The 26,406-nt window shown below is 33.7% G+C and overlaps 1 protein-coding gene across 1 annotated transcript in view; it reads right to left on the bottom strand.

Moving 5' to 3' along the window:
- ADAMTS20 (ADAM metallopeptidase with thrombospondin type 1 motif, 20) overlaps positions 1-26,406 on the bottom strand; it is a gene marked incomplete at its 5' end in the record, with an annotated part of 136,106 nt that overhangs the window by 64,258 nt on the left and 45,442 nt on the right. The window contains 4 exons of the mRNA XM_011999063.1: positions 21,554-21,730; positions 23,331-23,492; positions 24,259-24,549; positions 24,653-24,817. Coding sequence (XP_011854453.1) covers positions 21,554-21,730; positions 23,331-23,492; positions 24,259-24,549; positions 24,653-24,817 — 795 coding nt within the window. The remainder of the gene's footprint in view (positions 1-21,553; positions 21,731-23,330; positions 23,493-24,258; positions 24,550-24,652; positions 24,818-26,406) is intronic.

The following is a 26,406-nucleotide window of genomic DNA, read 5'->3' as shown; positions in this document are numbered from 1 at the left end:
GATTAGATTCAGGACAAGATTGAAAATGTCTCCCATAAAGCAAATGGAAGAGTGAAGATGAGACAGATAGAGAAGAGATGGAGAGTTGACATATGAATGTTGTTTCCTGGAATATACTCTGTTCATTCCCAGCTCAAGTCATCATATCGTTGCACATGCATCATATCATTTCCTCCCACTCCAACACATTCACCCATTTCATCCCTACGTACTTTTCAGTGGTGAGTTTAAATCTCATTTCCTTCTCAAAACTCCCTTCTCTGATGGAGGATATCTGATGTCCAATTTAGATGAGATTAGGTAGGGTTCTTACAGACTTTTTTTTAGCACCCTTTCTCCTTTGCTATACTCAGTACACCTGTAATTGTCTGTTCTATGTCTCTTTTCCTTTCCAGACTATAAAATCTGCTGAGAACAGACATAGTGTAGGGAAACACACACACGCACACATACACACGCACGCGCACACGCACACACAAACAGCACCCAGAATCACTCGTTTTTAATTTAGTGTGTCACGAATCATTCTACCTTTCTTTTACAAGGAGGAAATAATACCAATACAGCATGAACCATAGGATCTTGCATCAATTTACTGACCAATGTTTGTCTGAAATAGTAGATATTCCTCTGGCACCACATGAACCGATTTAGATGGTACATTTCCAATGTAATAGTTATTTTACATAGTAATGATCATCCTCAATTTTAGCTACAAAAATCCTTAGTTGGCTATTTGAAAAAAAGGCCTGAAGTTTGGTGTATAAAAAATCAAGTGAAATTAAAATTAAGAGTAAGCATTATTTATCCATTGGATCTTTTAATTAAGCTTGGTTAGAAAAGTAGCAAATATCAATTTCATTTGCTACTGCATAGTTTCATCTATGGATGAAGGTATATATATATTTGTTTTTATGTTAATCATCTAAACTTTGGTTAAACTTCTAAAAGAGTATCAAAACTAATATTTAATATGCTAAAAATTAGTCTTTGAAACACAATATTAGAAAAAGGCTTTGACATCAACTGTAAGTTTTATGCTAAATATTTTAGTGAGTATTAAGATAAAGTTGATTACTGAGAGAGACTTCAAAGAAAACCTAGTTTACCTTCATACATGTTTCCTTCATATAAATTATTGTGTTATAATTTAAAAGTTTCTAAATCTGTACATAGCCTAAATTATTGCCAGCTGAACAAACTTTCAATGAGTGAATTTGACAATGACTGTTGCTGAAGCAGAGATTGTTTAGTTATTCTAGGTCAATCAGTAAGAACTAGAAGTATCTTACAACAGCTAAACTACTGCTCCTTAAACATGCCTCCACATTTGCTGGTAAGAAAAATATTTTAAATTAAACAGAGGCCAGGTGAGGTGGCTCATGCCTGTAATCCCAGCACTTTGGGAGGCTGAGGCCAGAGGATTGCTTGAACCCAGGAGTTTGAGACCAGCCTGGTAACAAAATGAGACCTCATCTCTACAAAAAAAAAATTAGCCATGCATGGTGATGGTGATGCACATCTGTGGTCCCAGCTACTTGGGAGACTGAGGTGTGATGATCCTTGGAGCCCAGGGGACGGAGGTTGCAGTGAGCCAGGATCACCCCACTGCACTGCAGCCTGGGCAATAGAGCGAGACCTCTTCTCTAATAAAAATAAAAATAATAATCAATAAATAAATTCAATTAGACATTCCAAAATTTGATAATATAGTTGTAAACATTTCATATGCTTTTTCAAAAACCATTTTAGGGATGGTTAAAAATTATGGCACTTAATTTTTTAAGCTACCATAAATAACCTAACTAGACGTAAACTTCATAATTATCATTTTTCTCCCTCAACCATTTTATTTTAGTCCTCTATTGTTGTTATCAAACACAAAATGACGATAAGAAAATATAAAACTGAATAAAAATAAATGAGGTGGTATTATTCAATTTCACTTTGGCTTTTGAAATTTTCTGATTTTTTTTAAAAACACAATCCTTAAGAAGTCATCAAATGATAAGATAAAAACAAATTTTTACTTTATTACTAGATATGTCACTTTTCTTTGTCTGTTTTCTGACAGCAAGGTGCATAAGTCATTGTTGAAAGTGTAAGCGCTTATAACCATATGGCTAGGTTTCATGTCTATCCTATTGCTCATTTTATGCCAGGTATTAGCTAATTTCTGCAGACAACCAAATAAAGCATGCTGAGGGTTCATGCAACCTTTTTGTTTAGGTAAAGGTAAACTTAAGGAAACACACATATTATACATTACAAATTCAAATCCACTTTCTCATTACAAACCAGAAATCATTTCCATCAAGATAGGTGCAACTTCATAAGATGTATCATACAATACATAAAATAGAGTGGTTTTTATTTAAACATCCACATATTATAATAGCTAAAGATAATCAGATGTTGGAGTGTCTCTCTTGGAATAATTTGAGAGGATTAGTTGTGTTTTCCTTAGTCTTTGGCAATTCCAAATGTATCGATGAACTTTTCAACATTAGAATATGTATTATTTATCCTGTTTTTATCTATTTTCAAAATTAAAATATTTTATGCATCTGCAGCAAAGTTAAATTAAAATATTTTAGTAAAAAACACATTATAGCTATTTTGCTAAAGAATTTTTTAAATGATGTTTGATTATATTAAATTTCTTTAGAACACTATTATGAAATAAAAGATTCGTGTATGAAACAACATATTAAATCAGGAAATGATAGAATTTCAGGTCTAAACAGACCACAAATTAGATATTTTGAGAAATAAAACACTATCATGTGTATGCATCCATGTATATGTCTTTCATTTTTTTTAGAAGCCTATAATAACGTTCTTTAAATAAAACAAAGAGGCTATATCTAAATCCAGAAGCCAATGATACTTGTAGATTCAAGAGAAAAGCCCACTATAGGAAAATCTTAGATAAGAGTTCATACAACTACTTTGTAATTAAGGGAATTCCCTAGAATGAAGAAACCTTTTTTAAATTGAGCGTCTCAGTTAGTAGCAAAGTAAAACATTAAAGTAGCTATAATAGAGTAGTAGGATGTATTTCTGCTTAAAACAAAAAAAAATTGACAAAATATGCATATTAAGAGTACAGTGTCAACTCTAAAATAGTACTGCTACTGTTCGTTTAATTCAATGCACATGTGCTCTAGGGAGTAAGACACTAAATCCATCAACAGAGACCCCATTCATAGTGCTTTCTGAAAGATTATACTTATAGTTTTAAAGTTTAATGGAGTTTGAAAATGTCCTTTTTAACTTGTTACAGGCGTTCTTTGACTATTCAGCTCTAATAAGCCAAGACAGCATTTGGTTTTAAAAATATTTATCACTGAAATATTTTTCACTCCATTGCATTGCATCTAATCATATTTAAAATTTGTAGCTACAGACTTTTAAAAATTTAAAAATCAGATTAATTTGCAAATATGTTTGACTCTCAAAGGAAAAAACCAAATGATTTACAACAAATATATCCAGCAGACTTTCATTAAATTAATATCATTGTAATAATCATATATAATTTTATATTATTTTGAGCATATATGTATATGTACATACACTCTTAATGAATTTACAGTTCTTGGCTAATCCATGCGCTATGAGAGAACTTACATGGAATTCATCTAACTCAATTGGAAGTAATAAAGATAATTTACTATAATTATTAATATTTTATATATTATAACTTTGGAAAAGTTTTGTGATTAGTTTCACTTTCAAATATAAAACCTGAGGGAAAGCTGCAGTAACTTATGCAAATATCTTGTACAGAAATACTCACTCATCTTGTTTTATAATATTATTTTCCACAAATAACTATTGGAAAATCAGAACAAGAAATCATCCTAGGGAGTGGGAATTAAAGGACTCAATTGATTGGATTAATTTTCTGCAATAGTAAGTTTTGATAAAGAATCATTTCAAACCTGCAAACATTAATTCTTGAACTTGAGTTTATTTTGGTAGAAGCAAGAGTAAAGGTAAGTCTAACTCAAGATGTGAGCACTATTTGTAGCAAAAATACTCAAGAAAAACTGCCATTCATTTAAAGCTAGTAATTTATACTTTTAACTTTCTAATAATATTGTTTGTGTGTACTACAAAGGGGAAATGAACATTTTGGACTCCTCTATAAAATCTGTTTAGCAAGTGGAACTCACCTGAAGAGTTCCTGTTTGGAGTTTTTATTGACTCATCCAGTAACATGAACCTTTACAAGTATAGGGTGACATGGAGAAAAATGGTATGGTTAATATGAGAATAATGCAAGTCTTGTCTATTTTTAACAATTTCTTTGGGGCCATTATTGCGAATTTACTTTTTCTTAATGTTTTTACACAAATCAACTGAAACACTGCTTTTGCAAGAATGTGCGCCACATTCCATTATAAAAACTCCACTCCCATCCTACCCCTGGGAGCCTACATCCAGAAGCATGACCATCTGCCTTCCTGGACTGACAAATGCAGAAAACTATTCAGTGTGAGTAGACCATAAAAAGATAAAGAGATCAGAAAAATATCTAAAGCATACCTTTTTTAAAAAAATATTGTCTTTTAAGGCATTACTTACTATGGTAACATTTACAAATTCTTAAAATGGAGTGCCAACAAAATAGCAGGATTTACCATTTCAAGTTTCCACAAATGTTTTATGTGCTAGCTGTGGGAGTTAACAGCCATAAAGCCAAGAAGTTTGCTTTTAAGTAGGGTTATAAAGGCCTAAAAAGGAATATGCACAGAGTACTCTGAGATGAGAAATAAATGAGTTCTAGGGATGCATTGAAAAGAGAAACGTCAGAGTTGAGATTAAAAGACCACACCCATTGCACATATTAATGTCTGTTTTCCATATGTAAAAAAGTTGAGGGAGAGTGTTTTAGAGATTAATTTCATATTTCAATGAATTTAAGTTAATTTCTAAGATTTTGCCTTTAATCACACAAAATTATTTGTATCAATATTTAAGTCAGGGTTTCATCATTTTCACTAGTGGAGAGTAGCAGATGGAATAATAATCTAGTAGTAGATGGGATTTGGTGTCAGAGGCCTACAATTGAATCTCAGCTGTCAGAAGCTATGATAATCATAACACCCACATCTCAAGGTGGTTGTGAGATTAAATTAGATAATATATGAATAAACCTGAAATGGTTCTTGACACAATAATCAAAAAGCATACTAAACCTCTATTCCCTTTTTTTACTTCCTTTCTCAAATCCTGAGTCTGTCTTTATCAAAAGACAATAAAGATAAACTATCCCCCCCCGAAAAATATACTGTAGTTATGACAGAAATGTAGATCCTATATGGACAAAACAAAAATCGAATACTATGACACTAAAACAATAAGAATGCAGACAAACCTTTTGATAATTAAAAAATATAACTAAAATAAAGAATTCAATATATATAAAGTTTAAATATTGATAAAGTTTCCCATCAAGTAAAATCAAAAGACAGAAGTAGAAATAGGAAGATAAAAACAAGAAAATTAGAAGACCAATCCAAGAATCCCAATATTCAACCAGAAAGAGTTTAAAAAAAAATGGTTGCATAGCAATTATCAAAGTGTAATACAACCAATTTTCCCAATACAAATCTTTTTAATGAAAGAGCTTACAGAAAGAATGTCTAGCAAACTAAACTTTAAGCACATTCATAAACACTAAGTCACTTCACCAGAAACTGTAAGAATGACAGGGATAAACAGAAAGGAAATACCAAAAGCTTCAGTGGAACAGGCATGGAAACAAAGGCACGTACAATAGGGAGGGAATTAGAATGCATTCGGATTTCGCAATAATAGCTCAGAATGCTAAAGTAAAATAGGCAATGCTTTAAAAATTTTGAGGGAAATTATTTTCAAGCTAGAATTTTATAGGTTGTCAATTATTCCAATATAAGGATTGACTAAAGAGAGTTCCAGGTTTGCACAGAAGGAAAATTGTACCTCTCATTTTTTTCATTTTTAAGGAAGGTATAGGCAGGAAGAAGTGTTTTAGTATGAGAGGGTAAACCAAAAAAAGAGAAATATATGTGATGTAAGAAAAAGTTATCAAAACCAAAGACCAGTGAAAACACTTCACAGGATGAGAGACTGGTAAAGCAGGGTTAAAGTCATCTGTGCCAGATCAGAGGAGGCAGATTGAGGGTGGAGGGGTCTCTGGAAGGAGTCCAAAATACAAGAAATACCTGAGCGTTTAGAAAAACCGTTTATAGAGATTTTACATACCTGTTCAAGCCCTTGAGAAAAAAAAAACAGTGATTAAAACATAACAAAACTAAGCAAATTTTAAAATAAGGCAATCCACGGCAGGAAAAATTAAGAGTTGTGTAAGAAAGGACAGTACACTACTTGGCTCCACACTGACATAGCAGCACGGCTGACTTAATCAAAATTGATTTGGAATTAATTTGGAATTCTCAACCTCTATAAAAGGGAGTCAACAGGTAAAATTATTTGGATATACCCAGAAACAGCTGAATAAGCCTATTATTTGGCAATATGGAGGGTAAATATCAAAAGACACAGATGAAAGGATTAGAGATTACTTCTAGGGGAGGAAAGACTTGGATTTCTGGAAAACAGAAGGCAGAGAGAAACAACTGTCTTCAAATATTTGCCCTGTAGGGGAGGAATTTGATTGATTCTTACTTCACAGTGCAGAATCAGAATTGGAAGCAAATGTTTGTTTAGTTTTCCTAAGAAGAAATGGGCTATATTGTATTATGTATGGCCTCCAACTTTAGGAAGTTTCACTAGGACACAACTGAAGCTTTACGCACTTCAATTGAAAATTGTCTTCAAAGAATTTATGCTTTGTGTAGATAAGAAGGGATAAGAAAGAGAAAACGGGAAGTCTTTCCCAATTTTAAAGATATGATAAAAAGAGAGGGAAAATGATATCTTAAAAATATTTCAAGAATCACAATAATTTAACTCTTTAGATATATGCATTATTTATGGACAAATGAAAACATATTGCATTATTGTTGCTTACTCAAATGAGAAAAATGCAAATTCTACCTGAATTACGGGTCATCCTTTGACAGAAAGGGATTCTGCCATCGTTTAGTCTTCAAAATTATCAAATCAGTGTCAAAGTTTTATATTGCCTCTTTTACTATGACATCAGGTGTCTAAATAAAACCTTTAAGTTTTCCCCAGACTTTTAAATTTTAGCTTCCGATAAAATCGGTTTTCAAAAAGCATCTGTTTTCTTTTCTTTTCTTTTTTTTTTTTTTCCAGAAGAAGTTTTGCTCTTGTTGCCCAGGCTGGAGTGCAATGGCACCATCTTGGCTCACTGCAACCTGTGCCTCCCCGATTCAAGCAAGTCTCCTGCCTCAGCCTCCAAAGTAGCTGGGATTACAGGCACCTGCCACCATGCCTGGGTAATTTTTGTATATTTAGTACAGATGGGGTTTCACTGTGTTGACCAGGCTGGTCTTGAAATTCTGACCTCAGGTGATCCACCCACCTCAGCCTCCCAAAGTGCTGGGATTACAGGCATGTGCCACCACCCCTAGCCCAGCATCTGCTTTTTAATACCATAAGCTAAACATCTTTGCAAGTAACGTCTCTTTTAAAAACCTTTATAGAATTCTTCTAAGCATGAAAAATAAATAAATATAAAAAACATTTCCCCAATCTGTAAGAATAAGCAACTATTCATCACAGTTTTCTCCATATTTTGACTTTAAAAATAACTATGTAAAATTTTCAGAGCTTCAGAGTGACACAGAAAACTTTAGAGAGAGCATTTAATAAAATACAAAGAAATCTCTTAAGGTACCTCCTCAGTGTATACCATAATATTAAATCGCCTACTTTACCATATATGAATACATGGAATACCTTATTAACGCACTAGAAATTTGAATAAAATGATGACATTATAAATGAGAACTCTAAACTCAATAAAGGCAGAAACCAGTTCCATAAATGTTTACTGAATAAGGAAATGAGCCGATGCTATGTAGAAAAAAGCCATAGGAACAAACTTGTATATATAGAGATAATCAGGCTTCCATATGCTTTCTGTATTTCTACTCAAATTATTTTTATACTTTTTTTACATTTACAAAGCTTCAAATTGTCTAACACTTTTGCTCCAGAAACGTTAAGATATGATATACTATTTTACAGCTACTCTTCAGTAGAGAGAAAATTCAGTTGCTTGAGCATTTTTATTTAAAGGGTGAGGTTTTACAAAGTTGAAATGTATACATACAGCAAAGACCTTTTAAATATGCAATCTACTTTATCTGAATGGCGCAGAGTTGAATGATCTTTAGTCCCACAAAAATAACCCTGAAAGGAAAGCTGCACGTAATAGATCTCTTTTTCAAGATTTCTGTTGTTTTGTTCTGACTCTAAGGGATACCCTGTGGATCAACAGAGACAAGAAAGTTCTCCTGATTTCAATTGATTGACACCTTGCCAATTTTATTTTATTTTATTTTTTTACAGTAATTAAGAACATGTTTACTAACGCTCTTGTAAGCCAAACAATGAAACAAAATGAAAACTACTGAAAGCAGAACCAAGAATTCAGCGTTATGACAAAGCTCGTATTTTAAGAAGGTGGGGAAAGGACTATTTAATAAATGATGTCCTTGCAAGTGTTTAAGCTTTGTTAAGAAAACATTAACTCACTACACATATATCAGAATAAGTTTTCAACATAAAATGTTAAATATAAAAAATAATTTAAAAAATTAAAGTTCAAAGGAAAAACATAGGACAGTCATTGGATCTTTAAAGTCACAATCAGCACTTATCCACACACAATAAAGAGAGGCCAAAAACATGAGTAGACCTTGCCAATTTTAGATGAGAAACGCTGACAAGGAGACAGGATCCCATTTGAGCCACTATCCGTGAGCCAGCTCTCTGTCACGGAAGAAATGTCCAGGAGTGAGGGATATGTCATGTCTGATTATCTTCCCTATTTCTAGATGTGAAAACTCTCCTAAGGCCCACGAATAAACAATAAAGAGGTTGCCCTCAGATAGAACAATGAACATTCTCTAGTTGATAGAATAGATAACTTCCTTTTTTTTTTCTTTTGAGACAGAGTTTCTGGCTCTGCCACCCAGGCTGGAGTTCAGTGGCGCGATCTCGGCTCACTGCAAGCTTCGCCTCCCAGGTTCAAGTCATTCTCCTGCCTCAGCCTCCCAAGCAGCTGGTACTACAGGCGCGTGCCACCACTCCCACTAATTTTTTGTATTTTTAGTAGAGACGGGGTTTCACCATGTTGACCAAGATGGTCTTGATCTTCTGACCTCGTGATCTGCCCGCCTCAGCCTCCCAAAGTGCTGGGATTACAGGCATGAGCCACCTTGCCCAGCCAGTAATAATTTTTTTATTAGTGTATCAGTATAAATTTTCTTTTATTCTTACCTTCTCCTAAAGAGAACATAGTCACATCGTTTACACATTATCATTTATACATTGTCATTCACACGTTTTAATTATCACACTATATTTAATGACATCACAAACAGAATGATTAATCATCAGTGACACAAAATGTCTTCTGACTTTTTTCTATCAAATATTATAGGGTTTGTGTATGATGGGCAAAATCTACTATAATAAAAGACATGAACTTTCCTAAATCTGTGTTAACACCTTGAAAAAAGTTATAGGAAAGAAATAGAAATGGTTCTACTGTGGGCAAGTCTTTTTCTGACAATTTTAATGATTATAACAAACTACAAATCTGACTGCTTGCTTTGGTATTTTAGGTATGTTGTTATTCATATTTTAGAGCTATTTTAATTTAGAGTAATTCTTACTATTAATAAATACCACCTTAAAAGAAATATTTGTCTCAAAATAATTTGACAATCATGTGTTTAAGTATTTCAATTATCTAAACTTAATGATTAAGCATATCAAATTGATTTTATAAAACTCTTTTTCCTGCCAATTTAATTTCATTGCAAGTTTCTACTGATTTTGAATGGGTTCTAACTTCCAGAGATAGAATACTTTACCAAATATCAAACTGATATTCAAAACACCTGAAAAAGCTAACAATAACGAAACTTGACTCAGGGAGAAGAAAATTCATTTCTTCCCTTTTCAGCCCTTGAGGAATCTTTCCCATCCCATATCCCACCACATTCCTAAACTCACATGATTGTGTGTGCAGAACTAACCATATGTATATTCTTTAGTTTCAACATTTTTTAACCTGCTGTAATACAAACTCTCCTATGTCCTGATCTAATTGTATTTTTATCCTCCACATCTATTGGTATCTAACACATAGTAACTGCTAGGTAAGTATCTACTGAATAAACTTAATAGAAATTCATAAAGATTAAAAATTTAGCATTTTTTAAAAGGAGAAATAGTGCAGGGAGACTAATCTTTCTTCTCTTAATTAAACTGGCAGAGTAAAGTAGCAAGTTTTCCCTCCTAAAAAGTTTGCCTTTGAGATAATTTTAAAATAAATCTTTGCTATACACACAAGCCATCCATTCTCTAAACAGAACAGTTTGCTGTTCTCTCCATATTTGTTCGCTTTAATCCTCTCAGAATCTCCCGTCTATCTACTTAACGCAAAGAAGTAGAAACTCATTTACTGTTGCTACTTCTCAGTAGCTATTCCTGGGATTGGATGACCATAAAAGACTGAAATGAAGAGGTGATATGTCCTTCAATACATATATTTAACAAGGTACTTATATCCAGAACCAAAAATAACTCCCATATATCAATAAGATAATGCAGAAAATCCAACAGAAAAGTGGACAAAAGACTTCCATAGGTGCTTCAGAAAATAGGATATCCCCTGGGAATAAACAATTTAGCCATCAGAGAAATGCCAGCTACAACCACAAAGAAATACCACTACATACTCACTAGAATTACTAAAATTTAAAAGTCTGATAATATCAAGTGTTGGCAAGGATTTGGGGCAACTGGAATTCTCATACAGCCACTTTAGAAAACTGTCATATACTATTTACTAAAACTAAACTAGTTTACACTATATACACTAAGATCCTGCAATTCAACTCCTGGCTACCTAGCCAAAAGATGTGGACATACATGTTCACCAAAAGACATGTCTGAGAAATGTTCATCACAGCATTGTTTGTAGGTCCCACACTAAAAACAATCCCAAATATTTGTCAACTGAAGGATAAATATTAATACAAATCATATTAATTCATCTATTCATAGAAGTCATACAAGTTATATACAAGTCATAGAAGTTATATGCTTATATGACACAGTACTAGATTGCAATGAGAAACTACAATTACATGCAACATAAATGAGTCTCAAGTACGATATCCTAACTCTCACAAATGTTCTAAGTTCCATTTGTATAAAGTTCAAAGGCAGGCAAATGAATCTATTATGTTTGATGTCAGAAAAGGGGTTACCTTTTGGGAAGATAGTAACTGCAAGGGGGAATGTTGGGGAATTTCTGTGGTGCTGATGTTCTCCGTTTGAGCATTGTCTACATAAGTGTGTTCACTTTGGAAAATTCATTGAACTGGACCATTATGATTTGAAGTTTTGCTGGATGTCTTATTTCCATAAAAGTTTACTTTAAAGAATAAAATAATGGTCCAAATTGATTCCTCTCTTATACTAGAGTACAACTTCCTCAAGTAGACTTGTTTCAGATTGTTTGATATATTATTAATTAGCCTTTTCTACCATATTTGGATATTTAACTCCTTGAGAAAAAATAATATATACTTACTGGATAAGTGATAACAATAAGCAAAATATATTGGGCCTTTATGTAACAGGCCCTATTTCAACCACTATTCCTATTCCATTTTATCCTTAAAAAATATCCTCCTTAATTAGCTACTATTTTCATTCTAAGGAAATGAAATGTTAGAAATGCTAAGTAACTTGGCAAAGGTCACTGAGTAAAACAGGAGTCAAACCGAGGCATTCTAATACCACAGCTCTTATTCTTACCTACAAGATCTCGGATAGACTTAATATTTAATACTTCAAGGCTTAGGAATAATATGTCTTCAAACTTTTTTGATAAATGAAAGTTCACATTTCTCTTGGTAAAGTCAAGATTATATTCTCTTACATGAGACTATCTAATACAAAATCTTGTTATGCATCATCACATGGGCCCTTCACACTGCAACGTGTAATCCTAGCGCTCTCAAATTGACTTTTTCACTCATTGTCGAAACTTTTACTCTCCTCAAGTCCAAACTTCCCTGATCTCAAAATTACCCATCTTGGCTTTTATCAAGTTTATTGTGTTCAGATGTTTACTTATACTTCTTTTACTCCCACCTTCAGATGCCACCCCACCCTTGGATCAAAAAGTGTCCCATCAATCACTCCTCCACTGGCTTCTTCTACTCTACCTACAGACACTTGAGTGTGATGGGTGAGTAATCCATAAACACCTGATGACTAGCCACACGAATGGCCCCTAAATCATCCTCAGCTTTTGGAACATTCCCTCTTTGACTTTTCATCTCCAGTCTGTCACTTTTCAGTTTGCTGATATTTTATGATGAGAATTGTCCACTAATCTTCTCAAGATACACTTCTGACACCCAGTCCAAAAAAAAAAAAATCAAGTTTTTCTATACCTATAGAATTTTTAAAATTTCTTACGCATGATCCTCATTGGTCCTCTTTGACATGGCCCTAATTCATATTTCTAATTGTATGCCCACCCCTTGTTCTCACAAACTAGTTTCACAAACTGGCTTGTCATCACAAACAAGTCACACTGAACTACTTTTTTTCTGGTCTCTATAGTTTTGCTCTAGGTGGTCTCCTACCTGGTACCTCTTTTCTCACTCAAAATCCTATCTACCCATCAATCCTTAGACATACACCTTCTCCCCCATAAATCCTTTCATGTTTCTCCAATCAGACGCTTATTTTCTGACTTCCTATGATATCCCTTTCTGGCTTGTTATAGTTATTTGCATGTATATTTAATTTTCCCTAGACTGTGAGTCCTTTGAGGAGAGTATGCCATTCCTATTTATCTTGTTTTCCACAATTCTTAACCCAGTGCCTGGTAGACAAGGGATCTCAATAATCTTGAGTGGAAAGGTACATGCAATTCTGGCAGTGCAATGGCCATGATTCCCTTCATAATTACTTCTAAGACCTCTGGGTTTCCCTGAGTCACAGCTGCAAAATATCAAAAGCTGTCTAATAGGATCACTTTTCAGCTCAGTTAACTGACACAGAAGGATTTATTATGTGACCTAATAACTGAACTATCAAAAACTTTGCAATATTTCACTTAATTCTTACAAGTATATGTAAAACATATAATAATGTAGAAGAGTTTTAATACATAAACGGCCATATTACAACATAATGTGATAACAAAGTACCTTCCTAGGTATGTCCTACTAGTAGTTAGGACTTGGGTAAATTAGTGTATGAGGTTAAGTACAATCTAGGGGGTGAGGATTACAACCAGGAAGAAGTCAATAGTGGCTATGAAAACAAATTACATAATTCCAATACTGACTCCAATTTATAAGGTTTGAGATATATTATTAAACATATATTCCTCATAGGTATCTGAGTTTCTAAGTCACAGTCTTTCAAAAGGATATATTGCTCAGAGGCAAGAGTGAGTCACTGGAGTGCCCCAAATATTATTTTTTTAGGACATATACTCATATTTGTTTTATCTAACATTCCAGGAAAATTAGCAAGATTTACTACATGGGGCTATATGTCAGTCTGACAGACAACATTTATAACTCATTAAGTTTCCTGACAGAAGAAGGAGACCATCACTCTGTCATCCACTTTTAGTGTATTCACTGCAGCTCATACATGCCCATTGAGGAAGATATATGAACTCTATGATACGTATAAACTCATAATCCTCTGTAGTGAGATGAGGAGTGCCAGGAGGAACTGCAACTGCTGCTGCTGCTGGTTGGTTTATGTTTTAGTTTTAAGCACACAGACTTTTGCTGGTTACATTCAAAGTCATAATGATCAATGGGCTCATAAAGATGGATTACCAATTTTTATATTACCAAAAAGAGGCTTGTTCCAAATTTGCTGAATTTTTCTCTATGAGAAAAATGTGACACCTAATATTTAGTCTTTAAGATGAAGAAAACATTTAGCAGTAGTTGAGAAAGCAACCACTTTTGGAAACGCCTTCTACTCAGGAGATAACATTTTGAAATGTTTGGAAACGTTTCTCCTGATAGGTGATTTTGCCAAGGGCATTTTCTTTTTTCTCTTCTCTTCTCTTCTCTTCTCTTCTCTTCTCTTCTCTTCTCTTCTCTTCTCTTTCTTTTCTCTCTTCTCTTCTCTTCTCTTCTCTTCTCTTCTCTTCTCTTCTTTTCTTTTCTTTTCGGAGTCTTGTTATGTCGCCAGGCTGGAGTGCAATGGCGCGATCTTCACTGCAACCTCCGCCTCCCGGGTCCAAGCGATTCTCCTGTCTCAGCCTCCCGAGTAGCTGGGATTACAGGCACACGCCACCACGCCCAGCTAATTTTTGTATTTTTAGTAGAAACAGGGTTTCACCATGTTGGCCTGGATGGTCTCAGTCTACTGACCTCGTGATCCGCCCGCCTCGGCCTCCCACAGTGCTGGGATTATAGGCATGAGCCACCGCGCCCGGCCTCGCCTAGTGCATATTTTTAAAACTTTGAAGCAAAAATTTCAGAAACAGTATGCCACTTGTATATTTTTAAAATGTTGAAACAAAAATTTCTAATCTGTTTAAATAGCTTCCAAATATTTCAAAGTTTCATTGAGTTTTAAAGCTTCTTGTTAAAATATTAAGCTACAGCTTCTTTTAGTAGTACTTCAAGAACTGAATGACATGGAAAACATAAATTTGAGAAACAAATTTCAATTTTTTTCCAATAATTTGTTATACTGGATTTGAAGTCAATTACTGGCATATATCAGGAGCATTCAGTGATAAACTTTGTTATTTGGAGATATTTTGTGAGGTATATTTTTCAGCTAAAGAAGTTATTGAAACCACATATTGAAATAAACCATATTTTAAAACTGCTATAGCACAGTGTTGAACCAACATTTTCAAAATTAACAAAACATTCTACTTTAAAAAAAATTAAATGGTTAGAATAGTTGTGAGAGAAAAGTTACCATTCACAAAATAAAAATTATATTTAACATTAATTATTCAACTTACCCTTTTAAATTTACACTTGTACATCCTCTATAAGTGACATAATCATATGTTAGTTTATGTGTGCAATGTATGCCTATATAATACATATATTTAAGGGCATATGCTCAAAATGTTCTGAGAATGATAAATATGATCAAAAAATTAAAAATCAAATGACTTAAAAATGTTTATTCCTAATAAGGAATAAACACAAGAAAGTTAATGTCTGAGTGATGTGATAATGTAGAAATTAAAATATGATTTTCTCAAACTATTGGAAGGTAACACACAAAGGTTCTATAACAAAAATTTGGGATATCTAAATGCACTAATATTAAGAATGCTTATATATTTTTTATAAACAGCCTCAATATATAGCACATAGATATTATAGAACACTAAGAACAATTTCTTGAGATTCTTAATCATTCCTGAAGCATTATGCCTGAAAAATAGGAGAACTGCCATGGAAACATGGACACTTTCACTTTCTTTAACATGGAAACATACAGAAAAAAATATGGCCTATAATCATTTCATATTGAGAGTTTTTAGGGTTATTTTATACCGTACATTCCAACTTCACTCAACATTATAACACACACACACACACACACACACACACACACACAGAGTCTCCTCTTTTATGATCTCACCATTAATTAGAGTATCCACTTAAATTTTTCCCAGGCCATACATTTCAAATCTGCAGGGCCCAATTTTGTCTTCAAAATTATTTTCCGAACATCATATCTAGGACAAACTACACATCCATCTACATCCCCTTCTTTGGTGACATATGAAATCCACATGTGCAGAAAAGGTAAATGCTGCAATTACGCAAAATATTATTCTTTTATGGTAGGGTATTAGAACACTGCTTCTCTCTTGTCAGGTTATGACAGAATAGCCTACTAGTTTAGGCTTTGTGGAAGGAACAATTGCCGAATTATTTTATTGTTAAATACAATCTTCATTACTAATTATTGGATTATCTCAAACTAGTAAGCCCCAAATATTATGGGTCTTCAGTATGATAAATCACATGACCATTACTGAAATGTGTTAGGAATCTCACCCTGCATTCTGACCATCTGTTTATTAATTACATGCATTACTAAACTGCAAACACCTAGTCCACAGTGCCTGGTTTATTTCTAGTGACCAGCACAATGTCTAATATGTAGTAGATACTCATACTTTTGGGGAGAATCAACGAATGTATTTTAGAAAGATACAGTAGAAAACATAATAAATGGAGAAATACTAAATACTTAATATTGTTATGGGAAGTGTATTATAAAATTTATTTTTAAAATAGATTTCTAACCTGTTTACTACGCTTATGTATCTTTTTCAAATTTAAGAAAACAATTACTATAAATGTTTTCACTGAACACTTTACAAAGTCAACATAAAGAAGTGGCAGTTTCTTGAAACGATTTGCCTACACATTACCTGGCTCCTGCTGGCCTTAGGAGCAGTAGAGGCAGTTTCTCCCTGAGTGCATCTCTCTTAAATGGGAGCTACAGGGGGAGTCAGAGCCCAACACCCTTTGCTCAGACCCTCAGTGCTCTTTTCAAATGGACAAACGTCAGATTTACTGGTGTTTGCTGCTACTACATGCTCATTTCTTCTCCTTCTTCTTCTTCTTTTTTTTTTTTTTTTTTTTTTTTGAGACAGGGTCTCGCTCTGTCACCCAGGCTGGAGTGCAGTGGCACCATCTCGGCTCACTGTAACTTCCACCTCCCAGGTTCAAGTGATTCTTCTGCCTCAGCCTCCAGAGTAGCTGGGATTACAGGCGCATGCCACCATGCCCAGGCAATTTTTATATTTTTAGGAGAGACGGGGGTTTCACCATGTTAATCGGGCTGGTCTCGAACTCCTGGCCTCAAGTGGTCTACCCACCTTGGCTTCCCAAAGTGCTGAGATTACAGGCATGAGCTACCACGCCCAGTTTACGCGATCATTTCTTACGGTGCTTCTATTTGTTGCATTCCATTATATCATATAATAGATTTAGTACAGTATATATTTTTTTCTGCACAATGTTTCAGAAGGACTTTTTTTAAGAAGAAACACCAAGTGAATGCACCAGAATTTAGGGTTCAAGTAGCAAGCTTTCATTTAAAAAAAAAAAAACAAAAAACAACTTTCTCATGTTTTTGTGTGAGGAGAAACAATCTTTAAGGCAAAACGGAAAAAAATATATATTCTCTTCACTACTGTTGGACAGTCATCATGCCCAAAGCACACTGGAATACACTCTATTTGTTTCCCAAATAATATTTCATTCTATGTCAGGAATAAAAACATTCCAAGAAAATAAATAACTTCTAAAATGAAACTTAGTGAGAAAATATAAGTTGATTAATATAAATTTACTTCAAGAGCATTTGCTAGTTGAATTATGTTACATGTAATATCGCTTACTATATATGAATGAGAAAAGTAAAACTTTTACTCACCCTTTAAAGACTACTTTGGTCATAAGCATATCTATTTTTAACTTATTAAGTAAGTTTGCTTACATCATTAATTTGTATTCATTGTTTATAATATATGAAAAGAAAATTTATAAAAACTTCACAGTATTTAAAAATTGACAGCTGACAAGTCTTATACTTTTAAATCTCAGTGTTACTTTCTAACAGGAATATTATGTAAAAAATACAGTAGCTTATACATAAACTAAATACAATTATGAAAACATATACTATTCAACAATTAAATGTTTAATAAGAGAAATTAACAGTTTGTTATTTAAGGAAAACACCATCAAAAGAAAGGAGGCATTCCTTATATTAATAATACAAGATCTGTTCAGTGACTTAGAACATTTTAAGTGCAAGGAGTAAAAATACAACATACATATGAATGACATAAAGCACAAAGCCACAATACTCATTAATAAACGGGTTAAAATACAATCATTTCACGCTGACTAATCACCAAAAATGTAGCCATTGAATTAACAAAGATTAAGTTTATTTATTCCTTTTTTTATTACAGCACAAGACTTTCTACAACATGAAGAAAATTTAAATGTATCTTAAAACTTTCTAATAATAATTTAAATAATTTAACATTTCACATTTCATTTGCTTTAAAATGAAAAATGTTTCTGAGATTTAATGTCACTCATACACACATACACGCGTGCATACACACTCCTGATTTTCTACTTAGTCAACAGGATCTGCTGAAGTTAAAGTTATCCATGAAAGAATATTACTCTGGTATGCTAATGAGGTATTCTGAAGTTTGTCTAATATGCACCAACACTGAAAGAGGTAAAATGTTATATTTGGTATTGACAACAAAACTTCAGATCTCCTAAACCCATTGAATATAAAAGGCTAATTTAACAAATAAATATGCTTCATATAATAAAAGAAATCCAGTCATTCTAATGATATGTAAGTACTTCATACATATAAAAAAGTAAATAACTATGTTTGTAAAAATTCTATACAAACATTTATTGTAATTTTTAAAACTTCAATATATTCAACTTATCAAAAAAAATTAAAATATTACATTTCTTCATAGTGCAAAGACTGAATTATTCAATGAACTCCTTTTGGGATATACATGTAATAAACACTAAAGAATTCTGCACATCTGCCTTACTATTTGGCAATCTGTGATTATTGTTTTCTTGGTCATTTGTTTTTGTGAGGTTGAAAAGTCATCTATATACAGGACTTTAATGAATATTCATATTTTTCACTTGTGACATAATTTACATACAAAAAATAGCATAACAAAAATATACTGGAATATAGTATTAGATAAATTTACATAAACATTGCATGAATATCACAGTGGATATGTAGAGAAGGTTGATGAACCTTAAAATGTAAAATATCAAAGGATCAAAACATCTAAAACTGACCTGGAATGAATTATTTGTAATTTTAATATTCTATAAATCTAAGTAGATGTTTATGTTAAACTTAAAAGCATTATAATGTCTATTAAATAGAACAGGGGTCAGCAAACTCTTCCCAGAAAAAGCCAGATAGTAAATATTTCAGGCTTTGTGGGTTACAGAGTTTCTATTGCAACTAATCGATGCTACTGCTATAGTGCAAAACCAGCCATAGATAACACATAAACAAATGAGCATGACTGTGTTCCAATAGAACTTATTTACAAAAATAGGCAACAGGCCGGTTTGGTCCATGGACCATAGTTTGCTGACCTCTAAAACAGAGAATCTGACTCAAAAACACTTAATTTTAATTGTTTCAATACCTAGTATAAAGCATGAGACCTGAGTAAATGTTTAATGCTTCGTGGATTAAAAGCATGAATGGGTAGGGAAAATAAAATATCTGTGCTCAGAAACAAATGTCATTACAATTCAGTCTCATTAGTGGTTAGGATTCTGCTTTCCTAATTGGGAAAAAATTCCAAGAAAGTAATCCATAGCCTTCTTAAGAACTAGGCTTGCAAACTATGACCAATAAAATGAAAGAAGATGCAACAGAGACATAGTAAGCAGAAAGTGGATTTCCAATCTAACATAGCTAATAAAAAATATCTTTTTATGGTGAGTTCTTACAGTATTTCAAATCTCCCAAAGTAAACTGTAAACTCCATAAGGATAAGAAATATGTTCCAATTATCTCTGGATCACAGTGCCTAGTATATACGAGATGGTCGGTAATGACATTTATTAAATACATATGTGAGTGCTTTCCATGGCAAAATATGTTTTTCATTAGATCCCACAAGATGATGGTCCTTTGAGGCAGCAATTTTACTTTAAGATCCTCCTATAAAGTTAAAATGTTCTGTTGTTTAACATCATCAGTCACACTTTGACTATAAAGATGAATTTCAGCCTGAACCAGAGCTTGACCTACTCTTCAAATAACATTACTTGAAACTTGGGTTTGCATCTTATTATAAAGATGTTTGAGTAGGGCAAAACAAAACAAGTGCAGGCATCAAGTGTTGGTTACAAAACTGGAGTTATAACTAATTTTCAAATAAAGAATCACTTAGCTTTATAAATTTAATTACAAATAGATTATAAACTCAAATCAGTTTTTCACTTAACGGAAATGTACTTGGTCATTCACGATTTAAAAGATCAATGGTAATCAAAATGCCTATTTCAATATAGTTATATATTAATTACTCCTCAAAAAAAGATATTTGAAGATCACTAAAGAATCATTCACAAACAAAGCTTATGAGTTTTGTCTATGGCTCCAATAAAAACTCAGAAAATTAAAATATTCCCAAACCACAGTAACTCCACAAAGTGGGAGAAATGCATAATCATATAAATTATTACATAAATTAAACTTTTGCATGACATATGTAAAAAACTGTAAACAAGTTACGCTGTGGAAGTAAATTTCTCTACTTTTTTAAACATAATATTTTCACATTTCCAAACAAAATAGTAAGTCAGATAATGACAAAACACAAGTTTTAAAGAATACTATTTGGCTTTTGGATCAGTTATGGATATCAACAGATGAAAGCCACACATAATTATATGCTTAAACAAGACACAGCCTTAATTTGCCATTTTTACAAGCACAACGTCAACATTATATATAAATGTAAATAATATAATATTCCTGATTAATTGACAGCAAACCAAAGATAAAATGGAGAAAAATATTTCCATTAGAACAGTGGTATGGTCCAAAGTTCACATATTAGAAAATAAATATATAAAATACCATTATATATGGTACACTACTTGAAATTAAATGGATTCCTCTTCCAAATATCAAATTTCAAAACACAAACCAAGAGGGTCAATGATCTACTCTACAAAGAAATCAGAGAAGATAAAGTGTATGCATTCCACAATTTATAAAGAGAATAAATTAAAGCAAAAGAGACAAAATAAAGCAAAACAAAACAAAAAAGAATAAGAATATTATCATACCATACACAGCATGGAACACCATGCAGCCATAATAAGGAATGGTATCATGTCCTTTGCAGGGACATGGATAGAATTGGACGCCATTATCCTCAGCAAACTAATAAAGGAACAGAAAGCCAAACACTGCATGTTCTCACTTATAAGTGGGAGCTGAATGATGAGAACACATGGCCACATGATGGGGAACAACACGCTGAGGCCTGTTGGGGAAGGAGTATGGGGGCCAGGGAAAACATCAGAAAGAATAGCTAATGGATGCTGGGCTTAATACCTAGGTGATGGGATAATCTGTGCAGCAAACCACCATGGCCCACATTTACCTATGTAACAAACTTGCACATCCTGCACATGTAGCCCTGAATGTAAAATAAAAGTTGAGGAAAAGAAAAAAAATGAACTTTCCCTCACTCGGACTCAAACTTTAAAGTATGACATGTTAACAAGCAATAATACTATCATACCGATGTCCATGGTTCCTGATGCCATGACACATCAGCAGGGCAAGCATGCATATGACACTGTATTACAGTAGGTGGCTTGTTTACGATTTCACAGTTGTGATCTTCTAATATTTGGCCATTGGGAAATTGACATATTACAAGTCTTGATTTTATTCCTCCTCCACATGTTTGTGAACACTAAAAACAAGAATAGGAAAATTCAAAACTATGTGGTTTTAAAGAGAATAATGTATTGCTTCATTCAATGTTTAAACATAATCAGTAATTATGTTTACTCTAGTAACGTTACTTTAGTAATGGTAGAGTTTAAGTTTATAATTACTTCATAATTATCAACATTTCTCCCTAGATAAAAAAAAAAATCAAAGTTTCAATTCCATGACTTTAAAAGTTGACTAGATTTTGAGGATTAGTATCATAATATATTTCAATAAGATATCCAGGACCTGTAAGATAATGTTGGCAGGTCAAGCCAGAATCAAAATTTATTTATCTAAGTAATGAGCATTAAGTACATAATGTACAATATCCAATCAACAGGTTACTAAGTAACCATGAAAGCTATTAATAATAAGGTATGTCTAATTTTATAAACATGAAATGTTCAGTATATATAATATAAAAACAGCAAGTAATAAAACAGCTGTATAATATGAACCAATTTCTAAAACTCATGTAGAACAAAAGCCTGGCAGGAAATATATCAAATTTTGTTAAAAGTTTGTATTTATATTTGGACATATAATTTGAATTTTCAAAACGAGTGCATGCAAACTCAGAAACAGAGGTTACTTTCGTTTTGGAAAATAGTAAAAGTGTATCTTAAAAATGTGCTTGATATGTATTAGCACTTGGTCTGAGTGTACTTTAAAAACATGGCTTCAAACTCCCAGTGAACAGAAATTATGTGCTAAAAATCATTAAGCAAAAATATTTGATTAATTTAATTAGGTCATTTATTTTAATTTTCCAAAGCTAATAGAAATACTGGCTTCTTGTTTGTTCCCATTCCACATTATGAAGGAGGTTAGTATTAAAAGTGACTTTAAAAAATTATCTTTTTATTTCCAGTGCCTAGAGAGTGCAAGTGCATGAAGCAAGTGCTCAATAACTGACAACTATCTGGCTTAAAGAAAAAGATTTGCCAAATGAATAACTTAGTAATAGGATTAAACATGGTTTATATTTTATTCTAGTTTTCTATTTTTATATCAACCTAATTGTCTAAGAAATTAGGAGAATAAACCAATTTTAGAAAGATACTAATAGTTCAAAGACATATTGCCTAGCATATTAGATTCTGTTGAAAAATCTAGAATATGCATTTTTTTGAATCATGAATAAGTGACCTAAACCATGACAGAACATCTATTAAAAGAACATGGCTTAATCACTCAATTAAAAAAAAAAATCTAGTCAGCAGAATCACTTGAGGCCAGGAGTTCGAGACCAGCCTGGGCAACATGGTGAAATTCCCATCTTTATTAAAAATAAAAAAAATAGCCAGGCATGGTGGCACACACCTGTAGCCTTAGCTACTTGGGAGGCTGAGGTGGGAAGAGTGCTTGAGCCCAGGAGGTGGAGGTTGCAGTGAGTTGAGACCACAATACTGCATTCCAGCCTGGGCAACAGAGTGAGACTCTGTCTCCAAAAAAAAAAAAAAATCTTTTTCTACATAGTATAGTGAAATAAGATGATCAAACAGTATAGGATGCTTTTTACTTTTGGTCTTCAGAGATGTAATAATCTCACAAGTTTAGAAAATATTATGACTTACTTCTCCCCAATTTCCATAGTTCCACTGTGGACAAGGCCCTGGACCACAGTGCTGTAACTCTGGAGGCTTGGAGGTTGCATCGCAGTAACTAGCACTTTGTCCATTTTCATCCTGGCAGACCACAGCCCTACGCTGAAGTCCTCCAGAACAACTGCTAGAACACTGACAAGAATAAAACACAAAATATGCACAAACTCCGGATTCCACATTATTAATTTACATGGTAAAAAAAAAAAATCAGCATTGACTCAATCAAAATCAAACTCTACATTAGAATCTCCTTCATTGGAATCACAATTTGAATTGAGAAATCTGTCAGAACACTTGAGTTTTACTGGGAGCTTCATTAGAATTTGTTGATGAAAAGGTGGGACTTTCAAGTTTGCATTAGGAAACAATTTTCACTTTTATCATAAGTGTTAAGCAAAAAATTGAAGTTTTGAGGTCTCACTAGGAATGAATAAAAGACAGCATTAAATTACTTAACTTTACACTGGTGTTTTTCTTCATTTTGTATTATTAATCTCATGTACAATATGTACTATAATTATACCATGTGTAGTTTGTCATGATTTTATACCAGCTCATTGTATTGCTATCATAATACTTTTGGGGTTTAGGTTTATTCATAAACATTTATAGTCATACCCCTTAAAGGGTTTTCTTTTGTTTTTATTATAATGAATTCTAATCAGATTGTTTTACAGTACATTCCTCTGTAATCATAATAACATTTTAGTGCATAATTCAATAAGAACCCTAGCATTTGTAACAAGCATCAAAAATGCTTAATCCTTTTAATATTTAAACTATTGATCTTCAAATAAATTTAGCATTTAAAGTACTGATGGCATCATATACATACCTGTTAAAAGGATATAATACAACAAAATTATAGAATTAATATAATCCAATAAAAATGGCTTACTGATCCCCACGGTCCGGTTCTCCACTGGTTTCCTCTGACTGATGGATGGACCACCTGATTTTCATCATCTTCAAGTTTGTGAGTTAATGGCAAATTCGTGCTTAGATAATAGCTTGGTTGCACAGCAGAACTAGGAAAGTGGCTGTGTGCAGGCGGGCAGGCTGCTAGGCTACATTCCTGCTCCATCAAGGGGCGAACTTCAGGATCACAGTAATTCTCATCAATTGGCTGATGGTAGTTCATGCATAAAACTTGTCGAGTTGTTTTTCCATAGCCACAGGAAGCTGAACACTGATCAAAAATTTAGCCAAGGGTAATATACAACATTAATTTATATTTAGTATCAAATATATTTAAATTTTTCATTTTCTTTTGTTCTCATAAGAATACTTACGGGTGACCAATCCCCTGCTTGCCACTCTCCACAAGGGGTAAAACAGTCCCATATTTCAGCAGGTTGGGGTAAGTGGGCACAATATGATTCATCTACTATTCTATCAAGAGCATCACGACAGCTTACATAGCGGGCTTGAGTACCTCTTCCACAAGATACGGAGCACTTTTTAAGAAATCAAATTGTATCCAGGCATTACACATGTATCCAGTACATCACCCATGTCCCTTATACATAGCTGTTACTCACATTTCTAAAACATCCAGTTTCTTGAGAAAATTTAAATTATTATAGATAGTATCACCTGACATCACTTCTGAGTCAAATAAAGATGGGGTACTAAATATTCCAATCAGTTTAGATCATAAATTTCACAAATAATGTATAATAATTCAATAATACATAAATATAATGATTTAAAATGATGCTTAGTTATTTGCTAAAATTAAGATACTGAAAATATTTTAGGTATGAGAATCTTACAATATCAATAAAAATAATTTTGATATCTAACATCTGTTACTAAGTAACAGATACATATAATTCCATAATTAAAATACTCTGAGAACATGTGAAGCTTAAAAACACATACTCTATAAGATTTTAGCAATGTATACTCCACATATATGAAAGCTTTCCATGTAGAAAAACAACATGAAAATGTTTGTAGTTTAAATAAAAACTGATAAAGCCTAATACTATATCTGCTTCTCATAACAACCTGTGACATAATTATTATTATTATTCCCATTTTAAAGATTAGAAAATAGACTCAGATGGGTCCCTGAGCAAGTTGGCCGAATAGGAACAGCTCCAGCCTCCAGCTCCCAAAGCAAGCGACACGGAAGATGGAAAATTTCTGCATTTTCAACTGAGGTACCAGGTTCATCTCACTGGGGAGTGCCAGACAAGCGGTGCTGGTCAGCTGGTGCAGCCTGACCAGCAAGAGCTGAAGCAGAGCTAGGCATCCCCTCACCTGGGAAGCACAAGGGGGAAGGGAATCCCTTTTCCTAACCAAGGGAAACTGAGACACACAACACGTGGAAAATCGGGTAACTCCCACCCTAATACTGTGCTTTACCAAGGGTCTTAGCAAATGGCACACTAGGAGATTATATCCCACACCTGGCCCGGAGGGTCCCATGCCCACGGAGGCTCCCTCATTGCTAGCACAGCAGTCTGATATCTACCTGCAAGGCAGCAGCAAGGCTGGGGGAGGGGCATCCTCCATTGCTGAGGCTTAAGTAGGTAAACAAAGCGACCAGGAAGCTCGAACTGGGTGGAGCCCACTGCAGCTCAAAGAGGCCTGCCTGCCTCTGTAGACTCCACCTCTGGGGACAGGGCATAGCTAAACAAAAAGCAGAAGAAACCTCTGCAGATGCAAATGACGCTGTCTGACAGCTTTGAAGAGAGCAGTGGGTCTCCCAGCACGGAGGTTGAGATCTGAGAACGGACAGACTGCATGCTCAAGTGGGTCCCTGACCCTTGAGTAACCTAACTGGGAGACATCCCCCACTAGGTGCAGACTGACACTTCACACCTCACATGGCTGGGCACACCTCTGAAACGAAGTTTCCAGAGCCAGAATCAGACAGCAACACTTACTGTTCAGCAATATTTTATCTTTTGCAGCCTCTGCTGCTGATAGCCAGGCAAACAGGGTCTGGAGTAGACCTCAAGCAAACTCCAACAGACCTGCAGCTGAGAGTCCTGACTGTTAGAAGGAAAACTAACAAAGAGAAAGGACACCCACA

Source organism: Mandrillus leucophaeus, unplaced genomic scaffold, assembly GCF_000951045.1.
Source record: "Mandrillus leucophaeus isolate KB7577 unplaced genomic scaffold, Mleu.le_1.0 Scaffold580, whole genome shotgun sequence".
NCBI classification, from domain to species: domain Eukaryota; kingdom Metazoa; phylum Chordata; class Mammalia; order Primates; family Cercopithecidae; genus Mandrillus; species Mandrillus leucophaeus.
The sequence above is the reverse complement of the archived record's forward strand: the minus strand, read 5'-3'. Positions and strand labels throughout refer to the sequence as shown.